The sequence below is a fragment of the Gekko japonicus genome, unplaced genomic scaffold (assembly GCF_001447785.1).
Source record: "Gekko japonicus isolate JY-2015 unplaced genomic scaffold, Gekko_japonicus_V1.1 scaffold535, whole genome shotgun sequence".
NCBI classification, from domain to species: Eukaryota; Metazoa; Chordata; class Lepidosauria; order Squamata; family Gekkonidae; genus Gekko; species Gekko japonicus.
Window position 1 is genome coordinate 127,965 of NW_015163621.1, and position 18,512 is coordinate 146,476.

The window sequence follows — 18,512 nt, forward strand, 5'->3', positions numbered from 1 at the left end:
CCAATATGAAACCCAGGCTGAAGCTTACAGAAATGTGAAAATCTTAAAACCACAACTCAAGAGAGACACACCAGTTTGCAATCTACCCCTAACTAAGGAGGGTGTGAATTAACTGCTCTGTTTCCCTGCATAATATCTTAGATTTACTTCCTGCCTAAGACACCCTTACAGCATTTAAGACCTGCTGTGATGCCTGAACAAAACAACAGCAGCAGGATGCATTCCTTTGCACTACACACACACTAGGAGAAGTTCTCATCTCTTGAAAATAAGGCTTCTGCATAGATTTTTTTTTTGGGGGGGGGAGATCTAGAAGATGTTTGGAACTTATTCTGTAGCTATAGGGGATTAAAAATAAGACATGAATATTAGCATTTCTTTGTAATCATTTTTATAACATGACTAAAAAATGACAGCTTTTTTCCTACAAAGTCTGAATAAATAAAAATAAGGGTGAAGTATGCCCCGTGATATGAAATTATTGTTTTATAATTCATGGAGGATTAACCACTATTCACATCACAAAATAGTCCTGCCAGAGCGATAACCAGGTCATGTGGGAAAAGGAGAACCAAGGAAACAGCACAGTGGATTACCGAGGTAGCTCAACGACTTCTTTAAAAGTGGGGGTCACCAAACTTTTCTCTAATGAGAACTACTTCTGAATAATGGAAAAATTTCTCAAGCTACCCCCTCCCCCAGCACATTACCAAGTCTTGCTCCATCCTAAGTAAGAAGAGCACCAGCAATGAAGTTATCAGCTAAGCAGCACAGAGACAAATCCTATGAAACAGTATCGCGGGGGGGAAAGGGGAGAGAGGCCTAGAGCTTTTCATGATCTTTTCCTGGGTCTCCTATGGGATGCACGAGCTACCGGTAGCTAATGAGTCAATGTCCAGACTTCTGTTGCTGTTGTTGAGGTTCTCATTCTGGAGGGCTTGAAGCCTTAGTGCAGGTAACGGAACAGCCCTTCTATACTAACCAAAAAGGCATAGACCATGTTTACAGAAAGTTACACTTGACAGCGGAAAAAACATCTTTATCACAGAAGACCCACATTGTTGGAAGGAGCTCAGTGGCCCGTCTAGTTCACTGGTCTTCAATTGATTTGTCAGGAGTCACAAGCAGGTAATGGCCTTAGGTGGACTGCACCAGTTGCATTTTCCTTGTTTTAGCTTTTAAAACTCAACACTAGAGAGAAATGGTCATATACAGAAAGCAGTTTAAATTGAACCTTTTGATCAACTCTGCAGTGTGATACGGTTGAAGACTACTGAACTAGGTCAAACCCCTGGCCCTAAATGCCTTATGCTATACCTAATGCATATCTAGAGGCTTTTTCCTGAAAACCTCTCCAACGGGTGGAGATGTCACCTACATATTGTTCTTGCCCTAACAACCCCTACCCCTCGGGAGCCTCACATTATCTATCATTCAGGGAGGGGCTTTCACATTATAACTGAAGCGTACATCTTCAGAAACACATTGCCTGAACCCAGTCTCATCTAGACTTCCTATAAATGCTAACACATTTTGCACTGACGCATCCTTTTTTGATTAGCCTTGTCCTGTTCTACCACTCATTTAAATGAATGTCCTCCATCGCTAAGTGACCAATTTATAAAACTATAGAGCTTAAAGTTTGTTGCTGGTTTTTATTACATTAGGGCCAGACGGTAAAAATACTAAACACCAGTTATTCTTTTTTCCTCCTTTAAAATTTACAGCTCAGGCATTGTTAATGGTCCCCTAAACCATTTCTTTAGGAACTGGGGAAAATATACAGTATTAAAAACTATAAACATAATGCAGCGGATCTCTGAAGAGGACAGCATATAGAAATTCCTCAAAATCTTCACGATGCACCCTGGTGTTTTGCTTTGATGAACCACCAACACTTCTGCAGAACACGTTATGAATCCCCCTGGACTGGTGTCCTCCCCCCCCGCAACAGAATTCAAGTAGTGTAGGAGAAACTTGTATATGCCTTTTAAATCACAGGCCAGGCAGACACTGAGCCACTTATTGGATTTCCCACCCCTTGTTCCACTTTGGCTAAGTACTCCCAGTGGATCTATAAGTCTGTTGACGTTAGCTTTTTCATGCTTCGCCGTTGAGCTAAGCTGGAAGCCGCGACAGGCTCTAACACAGGCTGAAATGTCTTGTGATTCAGTGCAGAATATGTGGCAGCCATGGCCCCCTGCAAAACAATTAAGTTCAGAGATCATCAGATTGTCATCTACAAGAATAAAACCAAACTTCCAAAGAGAATGAAAGATGGGTACCAGTTTTACCTTTACTAGATGTGGTGCATCTTGCCTGTTCAGTTGATAGTGTGGCAACTGATCTCTACAGGTTATCCATGAATGCTTCAGAACTTGCTCTGCAGTATATCGCTGATGTGGGTCTACATGAAGCATATGAGATAGCAAATCCTACAGTAAAGTAAATTAAACGGAGACAACAGTTACAACCAAACAGGATGACGAGATTTGGAAGACTGAGACTGGAGCACAACAAATTATATTTGATTCTGCTGGCCTTAGCGAAATCCTGCACAGGTTTTAATGCTAGCAGTAGCTGAGTAACAGTAAGCAATAGAACTAATCAACTGATTTAACCTCTGCCTTGCAAAGACTCAGCCACTGAGTTCAGAGGGAGTCAGATCTGTGTATTCAAAGGACTTTCATGACTAGTAATAAGAACAGCTAATGATACCGGTATGGCCACATAGTACCATCATAAAATGGCCTTATAAGACGCTATCGCCATCTACATGCAACAGCACTTTATATATCAATCTGATTGTCTGAATGTTATACTATTGCATTGTTTAATGCATCTATGTTTTATTGTATGTATTGTATTATATTTTAATCTGTTGTAAACTGCCCTGAGCCTGCCCATGCGGGGAGGGCGGAATATAAATTGAACAAAATAAATAAATATGGCGGAATATAAATCAAACAAAATAAATATAAATCTCTCTAAAGACAATGGCTGAAAATTGGCATAGTAAAGAATTCTTAACAGAAGGTTCTGTATACAGTTAATGTATACACTGTTAGCTTCACATTTCTTTTATCACACGTTTTTTGTTTGAGGACATGCCCACACTGAAAATCCTATTGTGTACTCTGATTTCAGAGGAGAAAGCACAGTAAAAATCTCATGCATCAGCTGCCACAAAAAGACAAGATAAACAAAAGTCAAGATAAATGTGATCACAACTGACATGATCAAGCCACGTTAAGCAGAAATGTAAGTACAGAATTCATGTAACTGAAGTTCATGCAATAGGAATTCTAAAACAACTCCTTTGGTCTACTTCCATCAAAACCCTTTGCAGCCAAGATTTACAGATGTCTAAAGCCAGGTGTTAATTTTATTTTGAAAGCAACACTTATCCTGTTTGCCCGAAAACAAGACCTACCCCAAAAATAAGCCCTAGCAGGATTTCTATGCATTTGTGGTATAAGCCCTAGTGTGTCTTCTTGAGAAAAAAAATAAAAATGACAGTGTCTTATTTTCGGGGAAACACGGTATATCGCAAACAAGGAGGCCATGAGAATTTTCTACACCAATTTGATGCATGTTTAAATTGTTGGTCTCTGCCACGTGCATTACTCTACTGCATTCACACATTTGCTTTTACACTCTTGTAAGGTAGAAAATGAAATCTATTTACACCTTTGCTGCATCTGAAACTGTGTCCCAGTTGCCTCCGCTTAACGAAAATTTTCCACTTCCTATTCGTAGCAAGATTTCCTCAGGGGTATCATTGGGGCCATTGGCAAAAGGAGTATACCTAAGTTTGAATAGGAAAGAAAGAATTATGATGTGCAAATTCTTGAATTCACTATTAACAGGACTGAGCTAGGGAAACACGGCTGCAGAGAGAAGGCACCTCAAGTTGCCTCATCCATACACAGCATTCAGGTGCTGGCAGCAGAGCTCCACTGTGAGACTCTTCAGACACCCAACGGGCCACAGCCGGGGCACCGTTTTAAGTTCCCGAGACCATGACATCATGTAGGCAACCATATTTGGCCATGTCATGAGATGCTAGAGAGCAAATGAAGCTATTTCAGAGTGAAGGCAATACGGAATCAGCTCAGTGTGAACTAGTTTCCTCTACCTTCAGTAATAGTCCATGGGTCAGACCAGATGTCAGTAAATCTTCCCTATGCATATCTATGTATTATGTTTGGAGATGATAACCCATTCTGATGGGTAGCTTAAGCTCTTAATATCATCAAGATTACTGAAGCTAATTTTTCCTACCTTGTCCTATTTGAGCTGTAAGTTGCAAACCAACGGACCAATTTCAAATTTTAAAGCACTATTGCTTTAAAACTACAAATAACTAATACTGACAATGCCTCCATCCATTACCATTTTTGTGATATATGGCATAAGTCAAGTAAAAGTTCCATTCCCTCCCCCACAATTTTATACGGTTAACAACTTATGATGCTTTATGTAATCCACACAGAAAACTGGATCTTATTCTTTGCCTTTCCAAAAAGCCAAAGCATGAAGAAATTCATTTTGATATGCCATAGGTAGGCACAGAAGAACAGATCAATGTATGTGATCTTTATCCAGCGTAACTGGAAAATTGGGTACTCTGAGTTACTGTGAAGAAATACCCTAGAGTTGTGTGAGTTCAGCAACTGTTCAATATTTCAACGTGTATGTTTTTATTTTCAAATGTTACATTACCATTTCACAATACCTAGCATGTAATATATTATTCAACTTATTTTAATGTTCATCATCACAGTAGTCATCTTCTGAGCCCTCACAATCAACTGCAAAGTCCACATTTTTGGTCTGGTTACTAGGGATGGGCACAAAGCGAAATTCATCACAAATTTTGCCCTGTTCATGGTTCGCGAACCGATGTTCACGACGGGTTTACTGTCACAAAGTTCCATGAACTTTCAAAGCATGATATGCACAGAGCAGAAAAGGGACTTTGAGTCCCTTTAAACCCCTGCTTCCTGTTCCTGACAAAAGCTGCACAACCAGCTGAGTGGCAGGGAGCTCCCTGAAGCTTTTCACGCTTTCTTGTGCAGTCCCTTTGTTGAAGTTTGGTCCATTGTATTTGGTGCAACTTGAAGTGGTTTCGAAGAACTTAAAAATCTTTAATAGTAATATAATTGTGTATAATTTTATAAGATGTGAGTATGGTACTGCTTTGTTTCTACAGATTTGGAATCTGATGTCTTATTCTGATAATTTGTAAATAGAACTATTTTGGGTGTGGTTAGTAGTATGTAATATATGCATCGTTTATAAAATCTTAAATTTAAAAAATAGTGAAAGGATGCTTCCCCCCTCTCCCCTTTACATGTGTCATAATAGAATGTCAATCTGCCTTAGTGGTGACAAATGAGGACCAGAAGTTAGAATATTTATTACTTTATTTATATCTCGCCTTACTCACCAAAGGAGACCCAAAGTGGCTTAACACTTGTCTTCTCACCTCTGCTTTATCCTCACAACAACCCTGTGAGGCAGGTTACGCTGAGTGTGTGTCAATGACCCAGTGTTGCCCAGCAAGCTTCCATGGCAGAGTGGAGATCTAAACCTGGGTCTCCCAGATCCTAGTTCAACAGTTTAACCACTATACAAGCTTAGCTTCCATTACAAATAGGATGCGGGGTGGGTGGGTCCTGGAGATAACCTAGGCCAGAATATTACTTTCATTTTTGGCCCTGGAAATCCCATGATCATTCTGAAGCTGGTGGCAAATTTTGAGATTTCTGATTTTATTTTCTAATGAATTACATTGCCTGCCACAAATGGACAGACAGATGGACATGCAGATCCTTTTATCATTACTGATGCATGGTAACAGCCGGTGAAGTGATTTGTTTTGCTATGATATTTTGTTTGGATCAAGACCACATGGATGGGCCACACAGAATCTTTGCCTGGGGGCCCATGGTGGCTCTCGGTAACCCTGTTTCAAGGGAGTTGAACTTACCTCAACCTGCAAATGCACTCAAAGTGTCACAGCCAGTGAAGGCATGTAGTCCAGTCAAGGCAACACATACAGTCTTTCCAAGGGAACCTCTGAGTATCCTATTACTGATGATGGCCAAAAAATTGCAAATAGTTGAGATATACCCATTCTAATTATGACAGTATGCTTAAATTTTGGAGGAAGCTTCCATATGATTCCTACAGGTTTTGCATATTGTACCTGGTCAAACACACAATCTTGGACACTTGTAGAGTATGTGTGATGTTTTTTCTTCTGACACTGCAAGCTTTGCATGCAGATTGCTGTATCAGTCTCTTGAAGCTGGGAATATGAAACACTGTGACCAAGCAATCTCGATCAGTTCTTCATTTCCTGTTAGAGAATTTACGGCTAAAGGAAGGAATATATGCTGCAGGGGGCTTTGTTTTGCCATGGATAACAGCATACATGAGGTCCTGACCAAGGGAGGAGACAAAACCTGCAGACATTTGTGGAGCTCTTACCCACCTTTTTTGTGTTACAGGAAGTGCTGTGTACAAGAATTTGGTAACGGATTCTAAAATGCAGTTATCATCATAATCACCTTCTAATTTCTTCTAATTCTAGGGCTCAGAAAACGTTTGATTCTGGATGTCATTCCTTACTTGCAAGCCAGCCAGGACTACATTGTCAGTAAGTGCAGACTTCAAATGAAGTAACTCGTTTTTCAGAACCTGGTTTTCTAAGACACTAAGGGAGCTGCGGTGGCTCAAGTGGTTAAGACACTGAACTGCAGGCTGTGGAAGGTCAGTAGTTCAGCGGTTCAAGACCCGGGTGCCGCAAGACGGGGTGAGCTCCTGTCTCTAGTTCCAGCTCCTGCCAACCTAGCAGTTCGAAAGCAAGAAATTGCAAGTAGATAAATAGGGACCACTTCGGTGGGAAGGTAACAGCGTTCCGTGCACCTTGGTGTTTAGTCATGCCTGCCACATGACCACGGAAACGTCTTCGGACAGCGCTGGCTCTTCGGCTTTGAAACGGAGATGAGCACCGCAACCCTAGAGTCGGATTCGACTGGCTTTCGAGCAAGGGAACCTTTACCTTTACCTTTAAGGGACTATCAGGATACAGATGCAGTTTTCCTGTATCATCAGGAAATAATATGCAAGATTCCAAGAAACTCCTTTTGTAATGCACAATTAATGTTTTTGGTTGCTTGAATCTTTTGCAAGGTTAACACCAGAAGAGTTCATGACGCGATCAATCCGGAAGTCAGATCAGTCATACACATCACTTGAGGTCCATGGAACAGTTCATTCCTTATGAATGAAAAATGTTCTTTGTATGCTTCATTAGCTACCGCATTCTATAGAAGTTCCTCATTACTTCTGTTACCATCATGGAAGGCTGAACTGTTGCAAGCAGCCTCCTCCTTTGTGTCAATGCAATAACGAGACCAGCGGTAGTGAGCTTCCGCAGCTACAAGGCCTCTGCTGACAATGGCAATCATCCCTGTATCCAGTTCCTTAATGGCTGCACTTGTTAATACTGGCATCTGCATGTAGTTCACAACGCTGAATGAGAGATTCTCTTGTTTTTTGTCCTTTACGATGCTTGGGTTTCTTTGTTTTTCCCCCTCACAGAAGATGCATTTAGCCTCATACACTATAGTATGCTCTTTGTCCACAAGACCCTTTGTGAGCATGCTCCTCTTTCCTAGATTCAATAGTAGTGTTCCTTTTGGCAGTGACAGCATCCAAGCACTACTTCATTGTAAACAAACTTCCTATGACACAGCAATGAAGGTATTTCACCCTCTGCTAAATTTTCTGCAACCCTTAAAATTGTTTTGTGGTTTCTGACACCTTCAATAATATTTTCCACAACTCAGGGATTTGAGGGGATACCAATCTTCCATTTAATGCTTCATCAGAGCAGTGAATAATACAGCCCATACATATAGTCCATACAGGGTCGCTTCTATGGTATCATGCTTTCTTTTCTTGATGGGTCTATTTCACCACAGATATTTTTGTATTCTAATTGGGGGGGACCCCAGCTCTGGAACACTTTTCCTTCATTCCTCGGGCTCCTTCCCTTCTTTCTCTTATGGGCCTCCTCTCCCCATCATCATAGCAACCATGTTATTATAGCTCCAAAGAGACATATATAACATAAATATAAATATAAACACAAAAGAAGCCACAACTGAGGCTATAACACAATACTACTAACATACATTGTCATGAAATAATGATAATGCAAAATTTGTAAATAAAAAAAATATGCATAGTGAACAGTTGCTTACCTCACAAAACTGAAGGGTGCTTCTTTTGCAGTAACAGTTACCTACTACCCAGTTACATGGGATTAAAATCACATAAAATGTGGATCCCTTCTCATCTGCCTAACTATAGCACATCACAATAAATTGCTTTATGATATGGCTCTTTGGAAAGGTAAAAAATAAGCTATAATGGTCTAATATACTTTATCTAGATTATGTAAAGCATCTTATGCAGTAAACCATACAAAATGTGAAAAAAATGTGACTTTGTCCTTGATTTATGCTTTATATTATAAAATGGTAATGGATAGAGGCATAGTTAGTATTAGTTATTTGTAGGATAACTTATTAACATTCCTACAGTGCTTTAAAATGTGAAATTGGTCAATTGGTTCACAACTTACAGCTCAAATTAGAAAAGACAGGAAAAAATGGTTTTGGCCACCTTGATGACATTTAAAAAAGCTTAAGCTACCAAAAGGACAGGTTATCATATCAGAACATAATATATAATTTCAGAAAAACATAAAAGAAGTTTTCCCATCTTACCTGATACTAATATGTCAATATGTGGCTCTTTACCCACAGCCTATAGTAGTATAACGAAATCAAACTGACTTCATGACAACATCTTATTCAAGAAGGGGCCAACATTTTCAGATAAAGTAATTATGCCACGGCTGCACTGATTATAGTTGAAAACTGAAGAAAGGTTTTAGAAGTGCTTAAAAAAATATTTTTATATTTACACTATTGAGCTTACTTAGGAGCCTTTGATGAGGAACTTTATCAAAAGTTTTCTGGAAGTCAAGGTAAACAACATCTGTTGGGTCCCCCTTGTTCACATGTTTGTTCACTCCCTTACAGAACCCATGCTGAGTCTGCCTCAATAGTTTTTGAACCACCACCACCACCCTGTCTGCCAATTTTCAAAAGCTGGGAGTCAGACAGCTTAGAGCAGTTGCTAGAAGGAAAAAGGAGTCTAAAAGCTGTTATGAGTTCACTGAACTAGTTTAACGATTCTCTGGATTTTGGCCAGTAATTAGGATGTTAAGTACAAGACTAATGATCTTAGTATCTGGCTGTCAAAATTCATACAAAATACCAGCCAGTATATTAACCCTATGAAAGTGAGGAATGTGCAGGTTCTAAATACGAACATTAACTGCTATAACCCAAAACCAAATGCTTCTTACCCAGCCAACATTGTATACAGGAGGACACCCAAACTCCATATATCACAAGCAGCATCATATCCCTGTCTCATGAGAACCTAACAAACAGATAGGAACACACCATTACATCATTGTAAAGACCAAGGTGAGAAGATGTTTAAATATAGCAGCTACCTTTTCTGAAGCTTTTACTCTTATAGGTAATAGGAAAAAATCATATATAAATCTAGGTTTGTACATTTGCTTTAAAATTCTGAATGAACTCAACCATTTCAATTGCTGCATTTCATATTTCAGCTGCTTTCACTTATCAGAACAGGTCTCTACAAATGTGGTAATTTAGAATGAACAGACAATGTAATATAGTAGAGAATGTCAACTTTTCTTTAAGATGATATTAGGGATATGTACAAAAATAAACGTGAAATTCCACACACCTCTGGTGCTACAAAGTTGGCAGTGTAGCAAGGCGTTAAGAGAAGCCCATTCTCCCCTCGAAGCTGTTTTGCAAAACCGAAATCACAAATTCTGATAGAGTCAGCATTGTTGGAGTCATCCATATACAAGATATTACTGGGCTTAAGGTCTCGATGCACTACCTTAAAAACACACACACACTGGTAAACACTTCAGACACAGGAGTATTACAATTAACATAACACAACAGGCACCTGCCTAATATAAATTACCAACACTGTAATCCTACGCACAGTTACTCCAGTCTAAGCCCACTGAAATCTTAGGTTGGAATGTGCAGGACTGCACAGTAATTTCTGAGTTTACATTTGTCTAACCAACCAATACTGTATCTTGCTAACTGTCAGCTAGTACCTTGTTTTAAGTTAACAGTGGTGTTAGTTACTCCCAAAAAGTTAATAATATACTTTTCAAGATGGTACATGGACAAGAACTTGTTACAGTTATTATACAGCATTCAAAGCTATCAGCATTCAAAGCTATCAGCATATACAGCATAACTTACTCCTTGACAGTGAAGGTAGTCAACTGTTTTGGTGATAGTGTACAACACAGCACTTGCTTCCCGTTCACAGAAATACTTTTGTCTGAGAATACGATCGAGCAGCTCACCTCCTTTCATCAATTCAGTGACAAGGTAAATATATTTACCATCATCATACACCTGTAGAAGATTAACAAAGCTGAGTATCACAAACATTCCCAAGGTACTGAAAGCACAAGAGAAAAATATGCATCACTTAACCCATGAATATGCAGAACACATTCCAACAAGGACCACAGGATTACCTCAGAATTCTCAAAGTGAATTTGGGAGCACATCTACACTGAACCTAACTCTCTGCAATAATTGCATGTAATGCTCAAACTAAGCTTGTCAGAGTAAGAAGGAGAGACACTTTGGAATATGGAAAGGGCAGCGAAGATGTGCGCAATCCAGTGGACTGCACTCCAAGTTAGACCTTAGGCTGATCATCTACACTTCATACTTATTGTTTGCTTTATGGCACAGAACACGCTAAATGGGGAAAAAGTGGATTTCTTCCTGATTACCACCAAAATCAAATGGTTTCAAACACATATTTATCATGTCCCAAGCAACTCTTTCATCAGTGTATGGAAGTTCCTGGACATGCATATCTCAAGAGCATACCCACCAGATAACGGAGATGAGTCTGGTTTTCAGAGCTGTGTTATTGGCACCTGATTACATCTAATACACATGGGTGTGCGTGGTAAATACAGGTTCCCAAGCAGAGGGGAACAGAGGTCATATATACACACTCAAATCCACCATTTTCTCATCCGGATGAAATACACGTTCTCTCTGATATGTTTCTCAGACCTTTCATCATGCTGCCTGTTACCATTCACAAACTTTTAGAGCAATTTCAGAGCAAAACTTCACTAAACTCAAGTGCTTGACCACTAACCAAGCTATCTTCTTATTCTGTCTTTATAGTTTCTATTCTTGTGCACAAGTGCACATTTCAGGGCCCCTAGTATTTTTTTTTAAAAAACCTGATGTTAATTTCAATGTGCCAGTACTACATGTGAATCAAAGAAACTATAGTCAAGCCATCGCATCCAGTACCTGAGTACTTAGGTTCATGTGTCTTACATACGTTTTGAACCCACTTAACACTGCTACATAAATGCTCTATAATTGTAAAGAAGGTATTGAGTATTTCAATGAAGAATACTGTCAGTTGTTACAAGAAGGCTGACTTCTCTACATTCTAATGGAGAGAGAGCTAGAGGGCATTACTTGTAGCAGTGCTTAATACTGGTTTCTGAAACACAATATAAACCAGAATACGTACATCTTTTAAAGTAATAATATTGGGGTGCTGTCCATAGCGCATTAAAATCTCAATTTCTTCGGCGGGATCTCTCTTACTTTTGTCAATGATCTAGAAAAGTCAAATGGCATAAACGGTTACACCCTACTGATCATGTTATTTACTGTATTTTGTTAAACATTTAGTCAACTGAAATCTTACTTTGTAACAGACGGCAGTCCTCTGTAGATCAACCAACAGGCAGGCAAACAGAACTGAATCACAGTTGTAATGACAAAGCCAAGTAACTGCTGCAGACAAACTGCACAGAACTGACTACATCAGCTGATAGCTAACTGCAACAATTACATGGCACAATAATCTGAGTGGGACACAGCAACATAGTGGAGATCTACAATCTGACTGCCACTCTGTTCATGTAAAGCTTATCAAGATTGAAAAGCCGTAAAATACAAATCAGCATTGCCCTCTTATCAGTTTCAATTTAAAACCAGCTTTATACTATATAGCTCAGGTAAGTAAAGGTAAAGGTTCCCTTGCTCGAAAGCCAGTCGAATCTGAATCTAGGGTTGTGGTGCTCATCTCCGTAACAAAGCCGAAGAGCCAGCGCTGTCCGAAGACGTTTCCGTGGTCATGTGGCCGGCATGACTAAACACCAAGGCGCACGGAACGCTGTTATCTTCCCACTGAAGTGGTACCTATTTATCTACTTGCAATTTCTTGCTTTTGAACTGCTAGGTTGGCAGGAGCTGGAACTAGAGATGGGAGCTCACTCCATCATGCGGCACACTCGGGTCTCGAACTGCTGAACTACTAACCTTCCACTGCCTGCAGTTCAGCATCTTAACCACTTGAGCCACCGCAGCTCCTATATAGCTCAGGCAGGCCCCCCCCCAAAATATTTTCAAGTAGCCGTGTTTGCCTTTGGTTTACAGGACACAAAGAATGAGCATTATGGCACTTTAGAGACCTACTCTAACTTCAACAAAGCATACCAATGTTTGTAACTCACAGCTTACTTTCTCAGGTACAAGAACAAGTCTACACACCAATTGCAATGTCTGCAGTTCATCAACTTTATAAGCACGTGGTTTTTTTTTGGGGGGGGGTCCTGCATCAAAAGTTTTAGATCTAAATTTTACAAATTTGCTAGTTCTTGTTATGAGGCCACATATCAGGTAATCAACTATTGCTGAGGAAATACCTCCAAGAACTTTAAAACTGAAGGTTGGTAAATTCCACATGGGTTGCAACAGACAGTTATCAGATTTATAGTAAGCAGTTCCATAAATACCTTCACAGCAAACTCCATATTTGAAGCTATGTGGATACACCGCTTGCACACAGAGTAGGACCCAACACCAATGTCCTCTTTAAGCTCATACGCATCTGTGAATAGTGCACTGTTTCCATGAAGTTGCTAAAAGCAAACATAAGCTGTCATGTAATGTTCACCCCAAAACCTGGAATAAGATAAAGTTAACCATAGAAAAAAATAACTTAAGTCCCACCTATTCCTTCTATTAATGAATGAGAAGCTAAGCTAAGGGACAAATAAGAAAGACAACATAATGCTAGAATCATCCAAAACCGGCCACCTTTTATAACTTCTAGGGAAAATTAGGCACATTCATCTTCTGATGAACCATCTATTCAGTTTCCTCTGACAATGTTGTTTTCTATGTATTTATGTACTGGATACTTCTCATTTTGGAATCCATTCATTTTTTTTCAAAGTAAAGGTTCCTAAATGTACTTTGAACATATTAATTAGCTGCTTCTGTAGTGTATCCAAAGGAGGAGAATGGAAGCCACGTGCTGGAAACCCAAGGCTGCATTTGGACATCAAGATAAACCATGGTTGCTCCAACTCTTGCAAACACTAGTTAGTCTACCGGAGACAAGTAACAAATTCTTCTTGCCTGTCTCCCATTATTATTATTATATTTATAAACCAGTTTTTTCTCCCTACTGGGGACCCAAAGCAGGTTACAACATCGTGCTTCTCTCCTCCATTTTATCCTCAAAACAAGCATCCCAATGCAGTGGATTCAGCCAAGAGAGATAGTGACTGGCCCAAGGTGATCCAGCAAGCAGAATGAGATTTCAGACTCGGTTGTGTCCCAAATACTAGTTCAACTTTCTAACCACTATGCCATGCCAGCAATCCCCTATGCTCATATCTATGTCCAATTGGCAATGAGGGGCAATGCTACGCAACGAACTGCTCTTCGTGAATTCAGAGATCAAAACAAACCACAGTTAGTACAAATTGTGGTTATCCAACTAAGTACTATGGAGACAGACCAAGATGGGTAGCTGTGTTAGGCTGGCTGTAGCAGTAGAAAAGAGCAAAAGTCCAATAGCACCTTAAAGACTAACAAAATTTGTGGCAGGGTATGAGCTTTCATGAGTCACTGCTCGCTTCAGTTTGTTTAGGACGTGTACATTTGAATGTCACAACCAGAGTATGATCAAGCCATGATTTACAAACCACAGTTCACTGCAACATCTGAATGCAGACCAGTATCACAGCATTTTGGTACAGCTTGACAACTGATAGTTTGACTGTCTGAATGTGTACAGCACCTGCATCACACAGTTATTCAAATGTTTACAAATGGCAAAGAGGTGTGCACATGCTCCACATCCTCAGCAGGGTGGATGTGTGAAATGGCTCTTAGAATTTAGACAATAGTCCAACAAGTCTGTATTTCCAGTTTTTCTTTGCTTCCTGTAGGGCATCAATATTTACCAAGAACCACAGATGCACATTACATAAAGATTTATTTAACAAGCAGCTATGGTGAATCAAATGTCACTACATAAGTTGACTTTTTTTGTTTCAATAGAAATAAAGTTACGCAGAACTAAAAGTGGGGAAGATATCTTTACCTGTACTATTGGCAATATGTTGTTGAGGGGGGAGATTTTGTGGTCTTCTATGGCAGTAACTGCAACAAAGCTAAAGCCTTTGAAGAGCTGATGTGCATTAGCACTAGGTGGAACTCCTGGAGAATCTGGTGGTTAAATTCACACTGTTAGGCAATCAATATTATATCTTTAGGATAATACCAAATCTAAAGGTTATCCAGTTACATTCAAGAATTTAACAGAATTATATGCATACACGACAATGACAAAAATGTAACTACGCTGCATGAATTCCAAGATCTGTTTTTCAAAGTTAACAAGAACAAAATTTCATAGGGATAAATATTAGGCAGAAGCCAGAAGCATCTTTAAAAGGGAAGGCAAATACACATGATAAATATAGCTGAACAGGTGATTATAACTATTCTTCAGCAGATTTGACACGTTCCAATTCGTAACAGATTTTGCCACATTAGAAAAGTTATGTTGTGAATTCAGAAGGGAAGGGGAAGAGAAAATTCTCGATCAAACCCTCCTGGATTTTTTTTTTTTTACCTTTTGGTGTTTTTGCTGTGAATTCTGGATCAAAACAAAACGTGTCTTCAGGTTTTCCAGAAGCAGGCTTAAATGGGGGCTGAATCTCTCTCCTGTATAATTTCTGGAATTGATATAATACCCACAAAGTATTATTTTTCTCAGAGAACTACAGACTGTTGTGACTATAAGGGTTCCAAGGCCTGCTCTCATCACAAACAAATGTATTTAATTGCAGCCTAGACTTTAGATTGTATTAGTAGGTTTGATAAATTATTTTCCCCACTATAACCTTTTTAAAAATATTTCTCTTTTAAATCCTCATAAAGTTATACAGCATCGTCAATGTATCTAATTCTCAATATGGCCAAATCTGTGAATACTTAAATCCAGATAATGGAATCATGAATGAACAAGATAGATATTTCTACAACCCTGAAAAAAGCCACAGGTTTGCAGAAAAATCAGAAATATTCTAAAAGAAATACATTGGGGAGGTTAAAAGACCCAAAAAAGCATTTGAGCTTTAAGAAATGAATGCCCTCAGTGACCACGTGCGTTACGGTTAGGCCCCAATAACATTACTGCCAGCATTCAAGCTTTGGTTTCCATCAGAAAAGGGCAGGAGGGGAAGCCAGGGCCTTTTCCAGGGCTGTTTTGGCCTTTGAGGGAGGACTCATTGGGGCCAGGCCAGAAAGCAACCATTAGGTGAATTGCTACCACTCAACTTGCATGGCTAACCCAGGACCTGCTACTTTCTACTGTTCAACATCAGTCAATCCATGAAAGCCAGTATGCTGCAGTGGTTAGAGTCTCAGCCTAGGATCTGAGAGACCCCAGTTCAAACTACAACTCTGCTGTGGAAGCTCACTATGTAACACTCTTAGCCTAACCTACCTCACAGGGTTGCTGTGAGAAAGATGTGAGCTGCTTTGGGTCACCATTGTGGAGAGTGCTGGGGTATAAATGAAATAATTAATATAACCGAAGATGGGGTGAGGAGATAAAAGAGACTGGTGGGTGGACAGGAAAGAGACAAGGAAGCAGGGAAAGGTGAGGGTTTGGGGGTTCCGGGGGAAGGAAAGAGGAAATAGTGTGGAGAAGGGGATACACGAAGGAAAATTCCCCCCCCCCCAAAGTCTTTACAGGTTTCCTACCGTGCAACTGGGCCTAGCCAGGCAACCAGCACTGCGCAACTCAGCCATAGTTTTGCTAGGTAGAGGCTGCTAGGAGAAGAGGAGGGAAAGGCAGATATAGGTAGGTTGGCTGGTGCATAGGAAGGAGAGAAGGAAGCAGGAAAGGGGGAGATGCTATGGGGGCTGCTATGGGAAGGAATAGTGGAGGGCAGGAAAATGGGATGTCCTTGCAGGTTCCCTGCTTGTTATCTCTAATCTTGAACATGGCCAAAAATGCAGAGTGAACAAATCCACAAAGTGAGGCAACATTCAGATAGGACTGGTTTATCTCCAAAGTCCTAGAACATGGGGGAAAGTGAACACTTCTTCTTTTTTAAAGCTGAACTGAAACATCTCGGGAGTGGGAGGAAGATGACATCAGGCTAGCAGCAGCTGCCTGTTCTGCTCCTGACCTTTTGTTTCATTTCTTTTAGTTTATTTTTAATTCATTATCATTGTTATTTGAATAACAGAAATTATATTAGGAATGGCTTGCTTTCCTGAAGACTGAAGTCTGAGTCCAGTGGCACCTTTAAGACCAACAAAGTTTTATTCAAGATATAAGCTTTCATGTGCATGCACACTTCAGGTACAACTTTACTCAACCTTGTTCTGCTGCTGCAGACCAACACAGCTACCCACCTGAATCTTTCCTGAAGACTGTTAGTCTGCTTCTGAGGGGCTACTGCTTATCATCTGCCTAACTATCATGATGGGATCCAAAAAACACTGCAGGAGTTTACTGTGAGCCATCTATAAATGAAGGAAAACATCTTCTACTTTGTTTTAAACTCTAATACATCTCCCTTAATTTTTTTCTTCTTCTTTAAATCCAAAATGATTACAAATATCTATATACTAATAGCGAAGTTGCCCCCGTGAGTGCGGATCGCTAAATCCGCGCTCCGCCACCACGCCTGGTACTAACATCAAGCTCTATAATAAGGTGAGTAAGAGGTTTGGAGTCATGTGTGATGTAGTGATCCTCTGCATCCATCCTGAGCCTGCTGGCATGTGAGGGGATACTCTGTCCTCCATCAGTAATAATAATAATCTATATACTAATAGCCTAGTTGTCCCCGTGAGTGCGAATCGTTAAATCCGTGCTCCGGGGGCAGTTGGGGGGGAGGGGGAGGTTTGTGCACAAAAATCAAAAAAGTTGAAAAAAATTTCAGGGGGGTGTTTAAATCCCCCCGAAAGTGACAGAGCGTCCCCTGCGCATGCGCAGGGAACGCTCTGTAGCTGGCCTTGCCGCCGCCTCCTCGGAGCCGGGCGGGGGGGGGAGGACCGGCCTCGCCGCCGCCGAATCGGGGAGATCGAGCGGGGGGGGATGGAGGAGACGGAGCTCTTCTCCCCCCCGCAAGTATCGCAGGTCCCCCTCTTGTTCAGTATATTTTCCCTTTCTACCAAGTTCTAAGAACAGAAGATCATTAGAACAACACTGCAATAGACATCCTTAGTGCACTCACATTCCAGTCAATGGTAGAAAAAAAGGGATGCCTCTTAATTTCTTCCACTCCATCAGGACCAGCCCCTGTAATTACAGAGGATACAAAATATGAAACTACTGCAAATCAAATATGAATGTAAAGAAATATTAAAATGAAATCAGAATCAAAGATGGTTTCTCTAACTTCAGCATAAAATTCACAAAATTCACTCATATGGGGAATATTGCACAATATAGTATCAAAGCCGGGAGGAAAATATATGATCAGTATTTGTACAGCCAACAGATCTGTTCTATATCCCTCAGACTCATGCTCTCAACTCTACCTAAAGCATTTAAAATGACAACGGGTTGGATCCAACAAAGAGGGAGCAGAAAGAACAGCTAATGCTGTCCTGTGCATAGTTGTGCAAGAATTCATGCAGTGTTATACAATATCCCACAGTCACTTTCAAGCTTCCACTTGCTCAAAAGTTTCCTCTGTGGAAGAGCTTGCACGTCTTTGGATTTAATTTCCTTTTTCTCAGGCAAAGCTGCAACTAAACCATACTTCTGTGAATGGAAGATGCCTTCCACATACAGAGCGGCACATTTGAATCCAATGAAATAAAAATCTCAAATTACCCTCATATGGACCAGGCCTGTTTTACAAGGTGAACTAAAATGAAACAAAGGGAAAAGGATGCTGTGAGCACAGACCCTTTCCTCTCTCCCTCACCACTACAAATCAAAGTGGTCATCCTCAAAGGCAGGCTAGCACCATTTAT

At 40.3% G+C, this 18,512-nt stretch overlaps 1 protein-coding gene across 1 annotated transcript in view; it reads right to left on the minus strand.

The window, feature by feature from the left end:
* Positions 1-296: 296 nt before the first annotated feature.
* LOC107107196 (ribosomal protein S6 kinase alpha-6) overlaps positions 297-18,512 on the minus strand; it is a 53,734-nt gene continuing 35,518 nt past the window's right edge. Inside the window, exons 11-21 of the mRNA XM_015407454.1 lie at positions 17,765-17,829; positions 15,142-15,244; positions 14,608-14,732; positions 13,007-13,132; positions 11,734-11,823; positions 10,416-10,574; positions 9,871-10,032; positions 9,455-9,531; positions 3,691-3,808; positions 2,295-2,435; positions 297-2,200 (exon numbers count right to left, since the gene is read on the minus strand). Of these exons, the coding sequence (XP_015262940.1) occupies positions 2,075-2,200; positions 2,295-2,435; positions 3,691-3,808; positions 9,455-9,531; positions 9,871-10,032; positions 10,416-10,574; positions 11,734-11,823; positions 13,007-13,132; positions 14,608-14,732; positions 15,142-15,244; positions 17,765-17,829 (1,292 nt within the window). The 3' untranslated portion in view covers positions 297-2,074. The remainder of the gene's footprint in view (positions 2,201-2,294; positions 2,436-3,690; positions 3,809-9,454; positions 9,532-9,870; positions 10,033-10,415; positions 10,575-11,733; positions 11,824-13,006; positions 13,133-14,607; positions 14,733-15,141; positions 15,245-17,764; positions 17,830-18,512) is intronic.